Here is a 19,887-nt window from a genome sequence, read left to right on the forward strand (position 1 = left end):
CTCATTATGGCATCACACATTGCAATGCCATTATGAGCCAATAAAGCACTCATTTAATGCATCCAATCATTCGCCCAAATTTTTGGGCGAATGATGTGGATGCCACAAAATTCACAAAAAATCATTTTAAAATACTAAATAAATCATAAAAATATTCTTTTAATTCTAAAAATTATTTATTGGCTATATAATGATAAAAAATTATTAAAAATATGGAACAATTGCAGAAAATTTACTAAACCAATAACAACCTATAGCCAAGTGTTTTATGCCTGCAAAAAATAATTCTTCAATGCATTGAGGAGCGGATTGCACCCGCCCCTACTAGCGCCCCCCACGCACTTCAGCCCCCGCTTGATGACATGAAGGCAAGGATATCTCCCGACCTACACCAATACCGTCGGGCGGCTCTGGAGGGACGATGAGGACCACACTTCCCCGAGCGCCTGCAAGGTATCAGTTATGTATCTTTTCTTTTCCTAAACTATGGGCGTGGACGAGTGGATTCCGAGTGTAATTGGGATATATATACTCGCTTCACTTAATAAATAAAAACCTCATGGGTGGCGTCCAGGGCACGGATGGATCGGTCTACGGGCACAACCCTAGGGTTGGCCGTACCCGGCACCGTGTTTTTGCAAAAAAAAAATGTCATGTAAAAAATAATAATAAAAAGTAAAAACAATCATAAAATCATAGTACAAGTCATTTATGTCCATTTATGTATGATAACATGCAAATATGGCTAATAAAACAGGTATATGTAATGTAATATTCATCAATTTAACATTGTAATTTGCAAGTTATCACATTGGCTCTTTTTCAAGACACCATATGAACTCTTTAATGTGGCAGAGCGCCTACTACGAGTTGATACTCCAAGTAGGATGAAATCTAATTCAGCTTATTATGCAGACTAATTTCAATCAGAATTATGCAAGGGAAAAGCCGAATCATGCATGACGGATGGGAGTGCGCACATCAATAGATGAGGCGTGATGATGACAAGGGTAATGGCCATGGCGACAAAGGCGATGTCAAAGAGGACCATGAGGTATTGAAAATGATGACCTAGCAAGAGGTTACTATGTACAGATGGAGACAGTGTTGCCCCGCGATAACTCTGTACTGTAGCAGCTTCAGGCGACGATACTCACTTTGTACCTGATTATGCTTCTCAAAAACTTCTTGTCTTCATGTGGGCGTCACAGAAGGTACTTTAAGGCCTCTCAGTGGTGTCTCCATTTTTTAAAATAGAAAAGGAGATAGAATGAAAAAATTCCGAGAATACCAAAAAAAAGGAAAAACTAAGTAGATTGGTCAGGTTATCTTGCTAGCCCGTTCCTCGTAACCAAAATAGAGTAATTGGGGAAAGGCGTCGATAGAGTATTAAGCGGAATCTAAATCATATGACTAGAATGGGTAAAAGAAGCTAGTATTTTATTGTAGTGATCAGTACATGGTTTCCCTCGTTTATCTTTATGTGTTTTACATCTCATAGTGGGACCGAGCAGGGTGGAGCGAAGGGCATTACAGAATAAGGTCGAAGTTACTCAGGCGTCTGTACACGTTGGCCAGGTAGAGGCTCTCCACAACACTGTTGTGTTTGTGGGTGGCCCAGCTAATGAGTTGATAGTTCATTACTGCCACAACATGTTGCTGCCCGCCAAGAACACGGTGAGTGTCAGTGCTTCTCCTGTCTCCCTTTGGTGCTCCCTAATGGCGTACCAAGCCAGGTCCTGGATGTGGGGCTCCTTTGGATCGGTGATCAGCCTGAATCCCCCAGGAATACCGTGTGGAGGCGACAAAGCCTCACTCGCAGAGGCCAAAGATATCAGTGCAACAACGACCATCAAAGGCACAAAGAACACACGACAAGGACGTGCAGCCATCGTGCTTTTACTTTGTGAATGTTTTTGTTTCTTCTGTGTTCGCAATGGTCATGGTTGTGAAAAAACACTCCTCGGAGTGATAGAATTAGAAGTTGAGATAGAATGAGAATGGGGAAAGATGAAAGGGAGAGAGGATGAGAAGAATGACAGTAGGATGCGGATTGTAATTTTCTCCTTCAGTAATGCTTAATCATATGAAAGACACATGGGTTGGTATTTATAGGATATAGATCATCACGGTAAGTATAAATTATTAGGCATTTATAAATTCTCTTCAGCCCCCCTGCAAGCTCATCAGGGACGGGGAAGACGTTGAGCTTGGAACACAACTCCTAAAATCATGGGTTTGACAGCGGCTTGGTCAAGAGATCGGCTAGTTGTACAGAGCTTGTGATGAATTTGATGTCGAGAAGTTTTGCTGCAACTTGTTCTCAAACAACATGAAAATCAATTTCAATATGCTTCATTCCTGCATGAAAAACAGGATTTTTGGCCAAATAAGTGCCTTTGATGTCATCACCAGAGTGTATAAATAGATGAAGGAGTGATTCAAAGCTATGTGAAAAGATAATTTATCCACATGACTTTGGATGCCTCATCAGCCAAGGATTTATAGTCTGCTTCCATACTAAGAGAATTTACGATTGATTGTTTCTTCGCGCTCCAAGACATCAAAATTTTCCCCAGAAAAAACTAAAGTAGCCACTTGTAGATCTTCTATTACTTTGATTACCTGCCCAGTCTGCATCACTATATGCAATTATAGATATAGATGCATAGGTAATACTACAAAGTAAATTTTTAAAAGCTTTATAATCATCTCTAGATGGTTTATGCATTTTCTGACATGATTTTTTAACTGCAAAAAGCGATATCAGGATGGCTTAAGGTGAGATATTACAGACTGCCAACCAAGCTTCTATAAGTAAAATCATCTGGTGAGTCAGAAGAAGTCGACAAAATAGACGACTGACTTGAAGGACAAGGATAAGGCAGTGGTTTGCTATTTTCAAGATTAGCTAGTTGTAAAGGAGTATAAATATATTTATATTGTGAAAGGAGAAAGCCATTATGAAGTGGTATAAGCTCTATTCCAAGAAAGAAATGTGCAGGACCAAGACCTTTTATTGAAAAACACGATTGAAGATCAAGAAGCTCTATTCCAAGAATAAAATGATCAGGACAAATAATTAAGAAGGCATCAAGATATATAATAATAAACATTGTCGACATTGGATCAGATTTATAAAATAAAGAAGTCTCTGTTTTTTAACCTGAAAAACCAAGTGTAGTAAGAAAAAATGGTAGTTTAGTAAACCAAGCTCTTGGAGATTGTTTTAAACCATAAATTGATTTCTTATGTTTATAAATATGAGTTGGAAATTCAGAATTTTGAAAATCTGCAGGTTGTTCCATATATATAGTTTCTGATAGATCACCATGTAAGAAAGCATTCGATACATCTAATTGATGTATTTTCCATTGTTTACTAATAGCAACAGATAAAAGTAGTTGAATAGTAGTATGTTTAATGACAGGACTAAAAGTTTGAAAATATTCAAAATCTTCTTGCTGATTGTGGCCTTTAGCTACTGGATGAGATTTATAACAATATTTTTCACCATAAAAATTGTATTTGAGTGTATAAACCCATTTACAACCTATAATATTAAAATTAGGATTCATAGGAAGTAAAGACCAAGTGTCGTTATCAAGAAGTGAGTTGTATTATTTTTCCATAGCTTGCATCCAGTTTTTGTTCGTAGATTGCTACAGAAAAGGAAGTAAGCTCTCTAGGAGTCGTCATGGTAGGTTGAAAACAACTGGGACGAGGATGTTTGATAGTAATATTTTTTGTAGGAAATTGAGTTGAGTGAGAAAACTAAACCAAAAATGATGATGATGGTGAAGAATTTGCCTTTGTTTTGAGATAAATATCTGATAAATATTTGACCTTTAGATTGACACCTGGTTCTGGTGTATTATCCAAAGTAGAAGACAAATCTTGATCAACAGATAGCTACTTGTATTCAACTGAATTTTCAAAAATAGAAAGATTGGAAAATTTAAAATTTATGTAAATAGGAGAACATGAAGTTATGGAATGATTTAAATTTGGTGACGAAACCAGTGGTGACAGATCTAGACAATCAGAAGATTGAGTATTCTCTGCGGATTGAGATGTAATTGGAAAATGTCCAAGAATATGATAAAATGTTTAGATGTTTGAGTACCAAGAATACCTGGCGTGGCTGTATTGACTGCTGTATTTGAGAAAAGAAATATATCTTCATAAAATATAGCATGACGAGATATAAAGAATTTACTTGTGTGTAGTGAGAGACACAGATATCCAAAATCATGAGCACTGTATTCCATAAAGACACATTTCTCGGATCTGTCATCTAATTTATGTTTGGAGTATGGCTTTAAAAATGAAAAACAGAGACATACAAAAGTTCGTATCCAGGTATAGTTCAGAGAAATTTTGAACAAAACTTCAAAACGCAGGAGAGGAAGCCCATTCAATAAGACGAACCAAAAGGGATACCAAGTATGTTCCTAATATTTTTGTAGATCATGGGCATACCATTAGAGTTTGTTATTCGAGCATTCAAATGCATCATATCAAATATGCCATGTTTACTATTCAAGCATTTATCAGTAATCATTGGAAAGACATACTAGGTACCAAGCAATCACAGTCCATTTTGATAAGTGTTATATATTATTGTTATGGGCCAAATGACTTTTTATTAGATGGTTTTTGTATTCAATGAAATCGGGAAATAGTGTAAGAACTGATAAGATTATTAGCTGTATGACGAACATTCAAAAATGGATCTCATGATCTACATCAGCTGATTAATGGTCCCACTAATATTGAATACACCAGCTGATTTTTCTTGAATATTTTGGCCTGTGGATGACGTCTTTACAATTAATTTGTTGGTGGAAATACAGGTGGAGATACTTTGCAAACTGAGCTTCCTGCCAGCCGATGAGGTTAGCACATGACAATGGCTCCTGCTTTAGTCTTGTTTTTCTGATAACACTTGAAATCCTTGAGAAAGGTGATCAGTTGCCCTGATGAATCAGAGCGCATCCTCATCCCAGAATCCCAACACTGATCTTTGAGGAATGATGCATCAACAAACCTACAATTTTTTCAGAAAAATAGTAACCAAAGTTCCCTGGGGTATTTATTTTAGAAACCCTCTACATTTTTTAATAAAGAAACCCTCTACTTCATGGCTTCTGGGATGTGGGCATGGCAAGCGAGACAGCCTGCCCAATAGACAGGTCCTTCCACTGCTGGGTGACTGTCTTGATTTGCGTGTAAAACTGCACCCCTGCCTTTCCTGTGGACCCATAGAGTAATTAATCATGAAACAAACAGAATTCAGTGATTCTTCTTTCTAAAAAACAGAATTCAGTAATTAATCAGATGAAGACGCGAGTGAGCGAGCAGGGATGAAACGAAGAATGAAAGAACATTTCATTAAAGAAAAACTAAAACACAATTACATCATTCACATGACCCTACCGTAGAAGTTGAGGTCACCGGCAAAGGAGGCTTTGGAGCCAGTGAAGGAGAAGAAGGGAAGGGGCACTGGGATCGGAACGTTAATACCAACCTGAAATTGATCATAAATTAAAGCAAAAACTGCATTAGTTGATCACCCAGCTGGAACAAATCACAGCTGTTGAGTGTTTTCATCTCCACAATCACCTGGCCAGCCTCGATCTCATTCTGGAATCTCCTTGCATGGACCCCTGACGTGGTGAATATGGAAGCTCCATTTCCAAACCTGCATCGAAATGTCATGCTGGGCTAGCAACGTTGGCAATGAAACTAAGCCAGCTGATAATCCAAGAGACTTTGCTCACTTGTTCTCGTTCACAACTTTGATGGCCTCCTCAAGACTCGAAGCCTGACGTATTTTGAAAAGAACTGAGAATTTTAAATTTTCAAAAAACGAAGAAAAAAGAATTTTTTCATCTTAACTTCCTGGACACATTTCTAAAAATTACCTGCATGCAGAGGAGTACAGGGCCAAAGATTTCTTCCTGAAGATTTTCATAATACAGCATAAGATCACCACATTAAGCATCATATACTTTGGAGGGGATATGAAACTCAGTGCTTGTTTTCACCTCATAGCATTGCATGTCAGCAGCCACGTCGGCCAGAATAGTCGGCCCAACAAAGTTCCCATCTTCATAGCCTGGGACCTGCATTTGATATTGTAATGACTTTACCTCAGACGAAACGATACTGAACTTTGGATGAGGATCGATAGAACTGCATTCCAAGTTAATGGATTACCGAAACACCTCTCCCATCTAGCACTAGGCGAGCACCACTGTCGACCCCACTTTGAATGAGGTTGCAAATGCGCTCCTTTGCCTTCAGATACAAACATGAACCAGCAGATATAATTAATTAATTGATCATTCCCAGTCAAGTGGGGTAATTAACTAATTAAAAGACATACTCCGCACAATGACAAATATGAGACGGCTAGGAAAGAATTTCAGAGATGGAACTACAACAAGCAGTTCTCTATAATCAGGCAGGAGGTCAACGGTTTGAGATTTCGAATCTAAAAGGCTTTCTTTTGTGATGATTTCATATTAATACATCTAGCTTTAAATGACAGAAGGTCTCTCACAATATACACCTTTGATTGTTCTAACCCACCGTAGGGAAGGGTTCTTTCTCAATAAAAATAGGGAAAAAGAAGGCGCTTTCCCATTCATGACATTCTTAAAAGATTACATCCTTACTTGTCTGCTGATCACAGGTCCGAGGTCAGTACCAGGTTCGATTCCAGGGCCCACTTGCAGTGATCTGGCACGCTTAGATAATTCATCCTCCCTGGGGATAACACATTTTTTTTGTATTTTTTATGTATGAATAAAAGAACAGATTTTCACACTTTGAGGTTTGAAATCTCTACAAAGAGTGAAGAATCAGAAAATTCGTTCAAGGCGTACCATTTTTCTGAGCCTCCAACAAAAACTGCTGTGCTGAGAGCCATACACCTCTGGCCTGCTGCACCAAAACCAGCTGCTACCAGCGCATTTAGAGTAGCATCTACACTCGCATCAGGCATGATTATTGCATGATTCTTCGCACCCATGTTTGACTGGAAAATGAGATTATAACCAGGGCTTTAGATTACTCCGTTTTTCAAAGAAAAAAATTCTGAAATTGTTGCAGAATGGGCCTCACGTCCATGCAAGTGTAGAGAAAAACAGAGAAGAAAGTTCTTTGCCAATGATGATTAATGGTGAAGTTTACAGAAAAATCACCTGGACACGTTTGCCCTTGGCTGCTGCTCGGCCATATATGTGCATTCCAGCCTAGTAAGAGTGGACAATGAAGGACCTAATAAGGGCTCGGCGGTTCTCAACATTCAAACCCTAATAAAAAATACAGTCGATGTGCTTTTGGATTTAGAGATGAGTTACATCAATCAACTCACAGTGTTAGAACCAACAAATGATATGGCTTTGATGTCTTCATCGTCACAAATATTATTCACGGTGTCCTGGTAAAAGGAGATGGTTCTTAGGTGGGTCTTTGCACTGAGTTTCATATAAACAATTTTTTTGAAACAAAAACACATTTTGCAGACAAATTCTCACGGTGGTTCCATGGACAATGTTTAAGACGCCATCAGGAAGACCAGCCTCCATTGCCAGCTCCGCAAGAATCATCGCCGCTCCTGGAGAGGAGGAATTGTTACTAAAATTTGGATTATGCTACAACTAAATTTGGCTAATTCTTAGGTACAGGTCCGGAAACTCACCTGGGTCTTTCTCGGATGGCTTAAGAACAAATGTGTTGCCACATGTGACGGCCACAGGAAACATCTGTGTGTAGTAGCATCATCAAAGCAAGCTACAGTCATTTAGGCGACTTGACAAAGTTGGCTACTGTCAATTACTGTCCCTTCAATTCTACCAGAGGTTTGATAATGCATAAAAAAATGGTCAAAGAGGAACAAGAAATAATATTTTTAAGATTAATACCCAGAGTGGGATCATAGCAGGAAAATTGAAGGGGCAAATCCCTGCACAAACGCCGAGCGGTTCTCTAATGCTGAAGGTGTCTATTCCCTGGGAGACGTTGGAAACGAATTCCCCCATCTGAAGCGTTGCCATTCCACAAGAATGCTCCACAACCTCTGCAAAAAGGAAAATTCATTCCACTTTAATGTTACAAAAACACTTCCCGGCAGGTAATTGATTCTTCCAACACTGAAATTTACATTTTAAGAAAATCCGAGAAACGAACAACGGCGGTAGAAGCAAACCTAATCCGCGGAAAACGTCTCCCTGAGCGTCGCGGAGAGTCTTTCCTTGTTCTAACGTTATGCTATGCGCAAGCTTGTCCTGGCAAAATAAATAAATAAAATAATGATAATAAGATTGACAGAGATCCTATTTCGCCAAACAGACAAGCGATCAAGACGAACCATATCCCTCCGGATGAGCTCCTGGAGCTTGAACATGACCCGTTGCCGAGCCGTCACCGGAGAGTTTCTCCATGAAGGGAATGCTCTTTTGGCCGCCTGTACAGCGGCTTTGAACTCCTCCTCTGTGGTAAGAGGTACTCGGGAGACCACCTCTTGAGTAGCCTGAACAAAAGCACGATATGGGCCCTCAGATCATCGGACAAAACGGGCAAGAATCGGCGTAAAACGTCGTCCCAATTCAAGAGTGAAAGTCCAAATTGGCGCACAGGATTGATAACATCGATGGACGACTCCGAGCGCGACTCCACGAACTCCCCATTGATGAGGTTCTTCACAGTCGGCTATGAAACAAGGAAAGATTCAGCAAGAGGTACAGAACTGAAGAAAGATTCCTAGAAGAAATTCGAGAAGCGGATCTACACAGGATGCCCATTCAACACTCACCGGCAGGGCTCTGCTCACTCGGTGCGATTCAGCGGAAGCTGTCAACATCCGAGAGAAGGAAATCCACCGTGGCAATCCCGACGCTGCAATAGAAGAAGATCATGCGAGATCAACTTAGGATATTGGAGCATGAACAGATTGAATTCAGATAAAATTCACAGAATCCAAACGAAAATCAACTTCCAGGGATGAGAACCTCTCCGAGCGGCGATCAGCATCTCCTTCTCTCTCCTACTTCCCTCTCTCTCTCGACAGTCTACAGAGTCGAGGAAGAGGAGTGAAAGGCGAGAAGAAGACCTCTATCAGAGAGTACAAGTACAATATTGTAACAAATAAGGACATAAATGTTTCTCGCCAACTATGGCTCCGCGTCAGGAAAGAGAGAGAGAATCCGACAATCGGTAAGACTCTATCGCCATCGTCCGTTATAAGACGGACGGCTGAGATAATTTCTTTTCACTTCGGATTCATAGCGGGCGTGGGCCTGTGTCTACGTTCGGATACTCAACGGTCGAATCCATGGAAGCTCTTAATATTTGAAATTTGAACGACGCGATAGGAGAAAAGAACGAACGGGGCCAAGAACGAAGACGATCAATCTCGGGAAGGGGAGGAATTTCTGGTTCTTGCCATGGAAGAGGTTCGGCCCAACGATGATGAGATGTTCGAGTCGATGCTCTGCGTCCCGGAGTCGAAGCTCTTCACTACGGGGATCAACGGCGTCACTTTCGAGGGTACTTTCACCTTCTTCTCCTTCCTTTTCCATCGGAAAAACGAGGACGCTCTCACAATCGGAAAATAGGGACTGGGTTATGGACGTTTGGTTTTTCTCCTGAAATCTTGTTTCCATTTCATCCGCGGGTGCTCAAGCAGACATGAAGATTACTCAAACTTCTGCTGCAACTTCCAATCGTTGTCAATTAAAATCGTTGGCATTGAGAGATTAGGGCTAGAGAAACCATTCAGGTGATCGGAGCAACTTTGAGGCAACCAGATTTCACCAAAATTGTTCGGTTTTTATTCGAATCGTAGCCGCCTATCTTCTTCAGCTTCATGATTTTGTCGAAGTCATTTGTTGTTTTTCTCTAAATTTTAGTATTACGCAGTTTCTTCATCGAGGGGTAACTGAAATGTAGGTTTTTTACTTTCAGATGTCGTAATTTTTGTGAACGCCGGTGGTGGAAAAATTGAAGATCAAGACTCTTCCACAAAGATTGAAGGGGATACCCATTTTGAAGGAGGAGATGCGATTAAAACAAATGCTGACATACTTGACACGGGAAATCTTCCGTCCGCATTATATCAATCGGCAAGATACGGAACAGTTATTAGCTACGCCTTTTGTGATCTTCCTCCTGGAAACTACTTTGTCGATCTACATTTCGCCGAGATCGTCTATACAAATGGGCCAAAAGGAATGCGCGTGTTCGATGTTTTCATCCAAAGACAGAAGGTGAGAGAGTAAGCACGATTTATTTCTCCATTGATCTTCTCGTGGAATTGACCTCATTGTCTGTCCGTCATCTTCATTTCAGGTCCTGTCCGAAGTTGATATTTATGCCCTCGTGGGAGCCAACAAGCCCCTCGTCATCCTAGACGTCGGAGTCAACGTCGAAGAGTGTGGCCAAATCCTCGTAAAATTCGAAGGCGTTCGCGGGAGCCCGTCAATCTCAGGGATTTGCATCAGAGAAGCAAAGAAAACGATAGGTAAATCAATTTAGGTCTCCAGACTACGTTCATTTCGGCTGTTTGACTCTTGGTTTTGATTAACACGATTTGTAAGCAGCTCCGACCAGAACATTTTTAAAATCAGGGAGTCATTTATGCGGTAAATGTGCTTCGGAAACGGAGCGATCTCCCTTGCAGGTCGAAAGCTTCCGGTTTTGGAGTTTCGAAATATCGTTTTTATGCATGAATACGTCACTAACTGAGTATAATTTTTCGTGTTGGACGCTGCAGGATAGGGTCGTTCTCAGGTACGAGAGGAAGATTCAGGATCTAGAAAGTCTTTGCAAACATAAGACAGACGAGTGTTACGAGGCTTGGATGTCGCTGACTGATGCCAACGCGCAGCTTGAAAGACTGAGGATGGAACTTGATACAAAGCTCTTCCATTCCGATTCGTTGGGTAAGAAATTATCAAGAAATTCCTCTCTTTTATCTTCTCTTCTGGCTAAGAACGAACTCTTTTCGTCGCAGATCAAGACATCAGAATCCAGGCCGAAAAGCTAGAATCTGTTTCCGCGAGGTATGAAGGAGACAAGAGGCGGTGGGCTGCCGCTTTGCGTGGGCTGCAAGAAAAAGTCGAGGTAGATTGTAAATCCTGAAATCACGTTAACTCGATAGGATCATCATTGACGTGATTTCTTCTTCTCGCCGAAACAGCTGATGAAAACAGAGCAGGCACAGCTTAGCCGCGAAGCACACGAATGTGCCAGCGGGGTTCCAGAACTTAGCAAAATGATCGCAGGAGTGCAGGCGCTCGGTAACTAAGGATCTTGTTGGAATATGAACGATTCGTTCTTTATTCAAGTCTCACAGAAATGCCCATTTAATTGCATTCGTTCTGCGCAGTGACCCAATGCGAAGATCTCAAGATCAAGTACTCGGAAGAGCTATGCAAAAGAAGAAAGCTCTACAATCAAGTCCAAGAAGCGAAAGGAAACATCAGAGTGTTCTGCCGCTGCCGTCCGCTCACCAAGGAAGAGATCTCCGCAGGATATTCGACGGCGTTAGACTTTGAAGGCGCGAAAGATGGCGATCTTGGACTGTCGAGCTCGTCGAGTTCGAGGAAGATGTTCAAGTTCGACCGAGTTTTCACGCCCAAGGACGATCAATCCGCTGTGTACGCCGATGCATCGCCGCTGGTGGTCTCCGTCCTCGACGGCTTCAACGTGTGCATATTCGCGTACGGGCAGACGGGCACGGGGAAGACCTTCACCATGGAAGGCCCGGAACAGAGCAGAGGCGTCAACTACAGAACTCTCGAGGAGCTCTTCAAGATCGCGAGGGACAAGAGAGAAGCCTTCTCCTACGACGTCACCGTCAGCGTCCTGGAAGTCTACAACGAGCAAATCAGGGACTTGCTGGCGTCGTCCTCCACGTCGTCCAAGAAGTTGAAGGTGAGGCAAGCTTCTGAAGTGCCCGGAATAGTCGAAGCGAAGGTGGAGAGCGTCGAGGAAGCGTGGGACGTGCTTCGAGCTGGGAGCAGCGCGCGCGTCGTCGGCTCGAACAACGTCAACGAGCACAGCAGCCGGTCTCATTGCATGCTCGGCGTGCGGGTGAAGGCGAAGAACTTGGTGAATAGGGAGTGCACGAACAGCAAGCTCTGGCTCGTGGACTTGGCCGGAAGCGAGAGGCTAGCCAAGACCGACGCGCAGGGGGAGCGGCTCAAGGAAGCGCAGAGCATCAACAAGTCTTTGTCCGCCCTCGGCGACGTTATCTCTGCGCTTGCCAACAAGAGTAGCCACATCCCTTACAGGAATTCGAAGCTGACCCACTTGCTTCAAGACTCGCTGGGTAATGTTGAGTTCAGTTTGTTTCAGTTCCTTGCCTCTTTTTTGTTTGTTAATGTTGGGATTGCAGGTGGGGATTCCAAGGTGCTGATGTTCGTGCAAGTTAGCCCCTCGGAGAATGATTACAGCGAGACGTTGAGCTCTCTGAATTTTGCAACTCGGGTGAGGGGAGTAGAGCTTGGCCCTGCAAAGAGACAAGTCGACAACGGGGAGCTTCAAAAGACCAAGCAACTGGTGAGATAGTCATCCTAATTCTAGTATATACTTCAGCTGAAAATAAAAACTCAAACTCGCTCAATGTCTTTTTAATAAAAGCTCGACAAGGTCAAGCAAGAGTGCCGATTGAAAGAAGAAACCCTCAGGAGGATGGAGGAAAGCTATCAAAGCTTGGAGGGCAAGCTCAGGAATAAGGACCAACTATGCAGAAGCCTGCAAGAAAAGGTATTGACGCTAGATTTTGTACAGAAATTAGACCTTTCTAAAAAAGCTTTTACTGAATTTGCCGGCACAATGAAGCTTAAGGATCTGGAGGGGCAGCTCCAAGCCAAGGCAGACCTGCGAAGCTCGTCAGACAGGCAACAATTGTTGCAAGTCTCAGAGGCATTGAAGGCCAAGGAAGAGGCCTGCTCGACCTTGCAACAGAACGTCGGTATCGCTTCTCAACCAACTTCTCGAAAATCCTCCAATTTCTGATAGCTGACCATGATGAACCCAGGTCAAAGAAATAGAAAATAGGTTGAAGGAGCAACAGCAATCGGCTATGTACACGGTGAAGGACCTCGAGTGCAGGCTCAACGAGAGGGAAAGCAGAGAGTATCTTCTCGAGCAAAAGGCATGATATTCTAGCCCGATCCTTCGACACACACGGTTGTCATGGCTTACCAGTTTTTTATGTAACCTCTTTCAGATCAAGGCTCTTCAGTGGAAACTCGAGGAAGTCAGCAGACGCCCAATGGTGAGCACCAAAACCCAGGTGATGAAACAAATTAAACAGTGACTTCACTACATTTTTGTCTTTGATGAGCAGATCACAACGCAAAGAGGAGAAGTAGAAGTAGAAGTAGAGGAGGGCGCCTACGGCCGTATACTGAGAGCATCGACGATAGAGAATCAGGGCGGGGCTGCCCAGACGGAATCGGAGCTGCTGAAAGGGGTTGAACCTCTGCAGCATGTCAAGAGAAGGCGCGAAAGAGAGACAGGGAACGAAGGCTTCAACGGCAACGAGATCAAGGAGAGGAGGAGAAAGTCTCTTGCGCCCCGCCCATCCTTCGGCCGTGTGACAAGGGCTGCTACAACGGCAACTTTGCCGACGAGGGGGGCTGCTGCCGCACCTCTGAAGTTGCCGGCGCGGGGCCAAGACAAGGAGAGGGCAACAAAGATCTGGTCTCGATAGTGGGAGCCAAATCAGCAACCAATTTTATTTTTTTCCAGTCAGCGGTTTCTGACTCTATAGTTCATAGCAAATGTTTGTTGGATTCCAGGTTGATATCACAGCATTGACCAGGAGTAAAACCTTTCATGCATGAATGTATGCATGCCAATGGATTTTTCTTGGGTCAACGCACTATGAGAGTAATGGTATAATTGTGGATCAATTCAAATTATGCACATTGATTGTTTAGTTCCACCATCCAATATTATTTTTAACTCTTAGAAGATAAGTTTTCTCTAAAGGTGAAATGCTGTCCATCCACATGTAGTTTTGGTTTTAACCCATTTTAGTATGTTTTTCATGGTGGAAAGATTTATGACAGTTATTGAGATAAAAGCAAATTGAAAAATCAGATCAAGAGAGGCAATTGAAAGTCTCTCAATTGCCTGAATTTTGAATAACTCAAAATGGCTTAGCTTTGAGAGACAGTATTTGATCTGATAACATAACCTATTTCCAGGCTGAGTATACTAAATTGATGCCAAGAGAGTTAGAAATTGATATGATCCCCAAGCATGTCTATACCCGGAAGAACCGACAGCAGGCCATTTTGGGAGTGCAGGCCCAGCCTGCTTCCGATCCTACTTAAGCCCTTCTTCCTTGAAGATAGGGTAGGAAGAATGATGCATTTTGAGTATAGTGCTCGATTGTCCAAGACAGGGGCAGAGGATGGAACAGGACGACCATAGCCCCGTCCTAAATCTCAGTTTGAAGAGTTTGTCTGAACCATCCGGTCCAGACTTTGTCCCATCCCAAATGTTTTCGTCCACATCCTGTCCAAGATATTCTCGTCCGGTCCAACATCAACGACGAAATAGGCCACTCAGAATTTGACACATGGCTCAGCACTTGCATCAGCCAGCCGGAGCTTTGAGGCTCCTACGTAACTCCCGTGGGATGCAGAAACCATCCCATCCATTGTCCAAGGCCCTGGACGGGATGGTTATTTCATCCATGGATACAAAAATCATCCCGTCCGAGGACAGACAATTCTACGTCCCATCATTCGCTTGAACTCCCCGCAGGGACAATTTTTTATCCACGGACAAAATAACCATCCTGTATGTGTCCATGCACTATAATTGTGAGTCCTACTCGTACCCTCTCCTTAACCCGTTCCAGTTGTAACTTTCCATCTCTATGCTAGGCAGCCCAACGCCGTCCCCCTGCCATGCAACGATGGTTCATCGGTGATCCTTTACCATTCTCTGAACATTCCCGTCTCTCCTCTCCCTACCCTGTAAATCTCTCTCTCATCCCTTTCTGAACAGTTTGAGATAACACAAATATCATTTCTGTTTTGGACATCAAAGTACAGTTTGGATCAATCATGATCCCATACCAAGATCATATCAAAAATTTATGGGTTTGATATGAAAGTTCTTGAGATGAACTCCAAGTGGATGACTCTATCGACTCAATCAGTTCATGCCATATTGGGCTTTAAAGAAGCATTTGAAACTTAGCTTTCCAAACAATTGAAAACCACGCACTAGTATTGTGTAGATATTTGGATGTTTCAAAAATATATCTTTAAGGAAGGTGTAATGTGGGTGTAGTTCATGGGTATATGAACTAATCCAGCCGCCCAATCAGAATCAGACTGCAAGGTATATGTGTGTTTGAATTCTGGTTAATCCTAATCATGATAGAATGGTTCTCTAGCCTAATATCGCAGCCCATTAAGCCAACTCCTGAAACCCTATAGTTTACTCTTGCCAAACCATAAAGTCACTCCTATGAACTGCTTATCCTCTCTACACATCTGATAAGTCCAGAAATTTTGTAAATAAATAGAAACTAACTTGAATATTGTATTAATAAAAAATGTGCGTTATTAACCCAACACTGTCATACAATAAAAATGGGTAACTTCACATATGCGTGTATGTAATCCTTTTGATACATTTATGTAAATTGATGTTGTGGAGTTTGTGTTATCTTTTGATATAATTACACATATATATGCACGAACACAATTAAATCAAAAACTACAACTCTTGGATACCATATAACATACTTAAGATATCATATCATATCACCCATGCTTGAACACAACCATCTTATCATGATGATAAGCCAATGTTTAATGTTGAGATTTAGCGTGGATTAACCATGCCATTGGTTATTAAGCTTATTCAAGAAAAATGTATATATTTTCAAAGTATAGAAAATATAGGATGAGAAATTCTTCATGAGAGGGGGAGACTACCATGTAAAAAATTATGATTCTATAACCTGATTAAAATGATTCAACATTATAGAATTTTCTATTACTTATACATTCTTGTTTTATGATTTTAAGATTATTTTTAGGATTTCTATAGATATTTATATTCAGTTATAAAGTTTCAGAAATGCAATTTGGGATCAAATGTTTCAGGAGAAACTGAAAACAATTTGCAAATATCAATGATGTTAGATTTAACTCTTAATATTTTTAGCTGTCGAATAATTTAAAGACCAAAAATGGAAATTCAGATTGAGGATGGAGGTGAATGAATTATTTTGGAAAATTTATCGATAGATAGACTAGATAGGGATTTGAAATTTAACAAAATAAAATCCAAATCTAGGGAGAGAGAGAAGTTAATGTGAAAGTGAAGATAAATTGGGGGAAATTAATTTTAGCATTATATATATGTAGATATAATTGTAATGGGGATAAAAAACATATATGATCAGTTCTCTATGCTTGGATCTTGGTTCTGCAAGTAAATATGTGCTCGTAACTATTAAAATCCTCCTAGGGCATGAATATGCCACCCATACATTGGCATTTTTGTAACAATCAAGAAAGAAATTCAAGATCTACATTATCAATTTTATAATCCAACCATCACTGGATAGAGGGACAAAAGAGGAAGCTCCTCTCAAAATATCAGCTCAATCGGATAGTCGCATCTTAAGATATATTTATTTTAATTTTGTTTGATCTTCAGCATTGGATCCTCATTCTTTTTCATCCATATGAGCTCCACGTAGATCAGAATATGCAAATTGATTCATTCATAATGATTTCCTTGTTTTTTGTCATCCAGTTGTAGGCCGCCATGTGTCCTAACTGTTGAGAGAGAGAGTAATAAACAAAAAAATCAAAACAATGATGAAAAAATCCTTTAGCACCCTTCTACACTGATGTCGGCACCCCAAGGGCATACTCTGGCCCACAAAAAGGTTCCAAGTGGCGAGCTGACATTTAACACAAAAAATTCATTAAATGCCTTTAATAGAGCAAAAACATGCATTCAGACGTGAAAAAAATCTGAAAATGCACAAATTTTGGAAAATATAATTATTGCCTTAAAGAGAAAATATTTTTCACGCCAAAAAATGTTTTTTTAGAATTTAATTATACAAAAATTGAAAAAATACCAAAAATCTGGAAAAAGGCTGTGCTAGTTAGTTTAATTCACGATAATCAGAAATACAGACATTTTAATGTGAATTTTCTTGTAATACCTGTGATATTCAATTGGGAATTTAAATGTTATCACATGTGCTTCATTACATTGTATGGCACTTCGCCAAAGTATCTAGCCATTATATGAGTCTCTACTTGCTAACATGGTACTCCAAGAACTAGCATGCAAATCAATCTAATCATAATTGATATTGATGGGGACCATCTAACAACGAAGCCCCGGTCTCAACTTGCTCGAGGAGAAAGGACTTAAGTGAAAGATCCGTCCTTCAAGCAATCGACCTAATCAACAGGCCCGCAGGTTGACGTTACCTTCTTTCGTCTTTGGCTGATTTCTTTACTCGTTTGAACGCCTCGTACACCCGCCACAATGTTTGTGTGCGTTCATGTTTGTTGCATGTTTGGGCCTATCTGTGGCCCTACGTATGGGCCTCTCTCTCTTCTTGAAGCCCATGGGACCCTTAAGGGGGTGAGCCTCTTTTCCTCATTTCCTAGGGGCCCATATTACCTGCTCTGAAGGGGGAGGGGGAAGGAAGGACCCCTCGCGATGATAAATATTTGAAGTTGAAAAAAAAGAACTTAGGTTTTCCTTCATTCGATTTTTTTTAAGTTTATTATTTCATATATTTTGTCATTATGTGGACCCCAACGTCAATGCCGCTATCCTCTCGTCAAGAAAGACTTCTCACAGTCGGACGCCCAATGCCACTGTCATCCTGACGCCTGAATTTCATTAGATGCACCTGCTCGCACTAATGGAGTTCGCTCCACTGACCATGCCTCCGAGCATGGCCTCGTCGATGCCGTCAGTGCTGCGCCCATGGCCTCATCGCCACCATGTGCCGCCTTGCCATCGAGGCCCGCGCCGCCCATGCTACCTTCCACATGCCCTCCTCGCATCTGCCCACACGCCACCATCGCCTCTGCTAGCGTGCTGCTAGATTTGCCACCCGCATCGCTGTATGAGCTACTGGATGAGTTGTTGTTTGCGTTGCTTCCCTAGCCCCAGCCTGCAGATCCTTGATATTCTTAACACTGCCATCGCACCCTGACCTACGACTTTGTCGATGTTGATCGATTGCACGCGAACCTCTTGTCACCACCATCACGGTCGGTGGGGATTAACCCCCCTAGGTACACTCACAGCCCCCTTTTAAACACTCTTTTATTTCTTCAGAACCTCCCAAACCCACATCCACCACTGGGGGTAGGACTTTTATCAGTACGCCCTAGGTTGCACTAGTGGCAATAGCCAAGTTTGCACCATCGACCTTCAACCCCTCGTTTGGGTCATTGGAAGCCTAGTGGCATTCCCAGGCCTCTCGTGATGTGACTTAATGGTCATCGGTGTCCCTCAACACCTTGTTGGTGCTTCTCATTGAATTATATCGTTGCATTTGCCTTTTGCATACAGCGACATCTCTCTCGCCTAATAGACCTTGGAACGGTCATTCAATCCCGATCCATCGTTCCACTTCAGATATGGCATCTTAGATCTCTAGGTTTTGGGCGCAAGGGCTCTTGCTATGTCATCCGCCAAATGGTGCCATGTGTACTGCCTATCTGAGCAGGAAACAATGCAAAACCTTATATCTAGTGGTAGATGTCATACTTACATAAAATGGTGGAAAAATAAAAATACTTGTGCAAGGAGAGGATTTTACAAGGCACGAGGATAAAAGGAGGAAAAAGATTGAGTGTTTTATTCCTCTCCCATTCTAACTCTGTTTCCCCTCTCCTCACACCCTGCCATATCTTCACGCCCCCTCCAGGCCGATTAACCACTGCTGATCAAATGCCATACTCGATTAGATGTGGGTGTAAAATAATGAAGAAGGAAAAAAATGAGGAAAATAAAAAAGGAATAAAATACAGTGGAGGAACAAAGGATAGGCTGCGAAATTGTAGTAGGTAATCTTACTATTGTTAAGTTAAAAAGGATAAAACATAAGTTAAAATCAAAACATCGAAGTCTAAAGAGAGACCAATATGATCTCCATTACATCCCCTCCCCCCTCTCACTTCTTCACCACCCCACCACCATCAGCACATTCATCCCTTAGTTACCCTCTTCATTACTTACTCTTCCCCCTTCCTTACATCACTATCATCACTCCCTTTACATATTTAAACCACTACATTCAAGCTTGAATAGTCACATCTAATGCATTTAATCATATCCATTTAAAGGAAAAATTGGCAACTCTATGTTTCATAGTACTCTCATTTTAGTTTAAAACAGTATATCATGCATTGGTTCGTTAATTTTATTATTTTTAAATTTTCTGTTGTCAAGTTCTAATTTTTTCTACATTTAATATCAGATAGAAATCATAAACTTAATTTCATGTTTACTTTGATATAATTTTGATCTCAAAATTCTCCAAGGTTAATAATCATTAAAGGTTGATTTGAATGGATCGATAGATGAGTTCTTTTTTCAAGAACCCAGAATAGAGTGAGTTACAATACCTGAGATATTCTGAGGAAATACAATATCAAAGAAGAATAAAGTGGTCAACATCTTTTTGTGTAATGAATATGATTGTTATGTTGAATTTTAAATAAAAAATAAAACAAAATGAGTGGCCATTCCTTTGAAATCACTCTCTCTCAAGCGTGTACAACCATAAGAGGGGCATCTAATGATATATAAATTAGGGTTAATTATCTCAATTAAAGATTTTTGTTT

The 19,887-nt window shown here is 41.3% G+C and overlaps 2 protein-coding genes across 2 annotated transcripts; one reads left to right on the forward strand and one right to left on the reverse strand.

Moving 5' to 3' along the window:
- Positions 1 to 5,037: 5,037 nt before the first annotated feature.
- Positions 5,038 to 9,159, reverse strand: ALDH6B2 (aldehyde dehydrogenase 6B2). Its single transcript, XM_078579364.1, has 19 exons — positions 9,021 to 9,159; positions 8,825 to 8,907; positions 8,647 to 8,721; positions 8,381 to 8,542; positions 8,219 to 8,297; positions 7,935 to 8,089; positions 7,712 to 7,775; positions 7,548 to 7,627; positions 7,385 to 7,450; positions 7,212 to 7,262; positions 6,894 to 7,045; positions 6,684 to 6,774; positions 6,223 to 6,303; positions 6,051 to 6,128; positions 5,928 to 5,963; positions 5,784 to 5,827; positions 5,626 to 5,704; positions 5,440 to 5,530; positions 5,038 to 5,254 (listed from the first exon to the last, which is right to left on the reverse strand). The coding sequence occupies exons 1-19, from the start codon at positions 9,040 to 9,042 to the stop codon at positions 5,142 to 5,144; spliced, it is 1,602 nt and encodes a 533-aa protein (XP_078435490.1). The 5' UTR covers positions 9,043 to 9,159; the 3' UTR covers positions 5,038 to 5,141.
- A 216-nt stretch (positions 9,160 to 9,375) lies between these two features.
- LOC144706424 (Di-glucose binding protein with Kinesin motor domain-containing protein) lies at positions 9,376 to 13,960 on the forward strand. Its single transcript, XM_078579363.1, has 14 exons — positions 9,376 to 9,558; positions 9,976 to 10,277; positions 10,360 to 10,531; positions 10,611 to 10,690; positions 10,784 to 10,952; positions 11,024 to 11,133; positions 11,210 to 11,309; positions 11,399 to 12,343; positions 12,410 to 12,573; positions 12,655 to 12,780; positions 12,856 to 12,984; positions 13,055 to 13,171; positions 13,247 to 13,294; positions 13,367 to 13,960. The coding sequence occupies exons 1-14, from the start codon at positions 9,456 to 9,458 to the stop codon at positions 13,730 to 13,732; spliced, it is 2,931 nt and encodes a 976-aa protein (XP_078435489.1). The 5' UTR covers positions 9,376 to 9,455; the 3' UTR covers positions 13,733 to 13,960.
- The last annotated feature ends 5,927 nt before the right edge of the window (positions 13,961 to 19,887 follow it).

This window comes from Wolffia australiana, chromosome 8 (genome assembly GCF_029677425.1).
Source record: "Wolffia australiana isolate 7733 chromosome 8, ASM2967742v1".
In the NCBI taxonomy this organism is placed as follows: Eukaryota; Viridiplantae; Streptophyta; class Magnoliopsida; order Alismatales; family Araceae; genus Wolffia; species Wolffia australiana.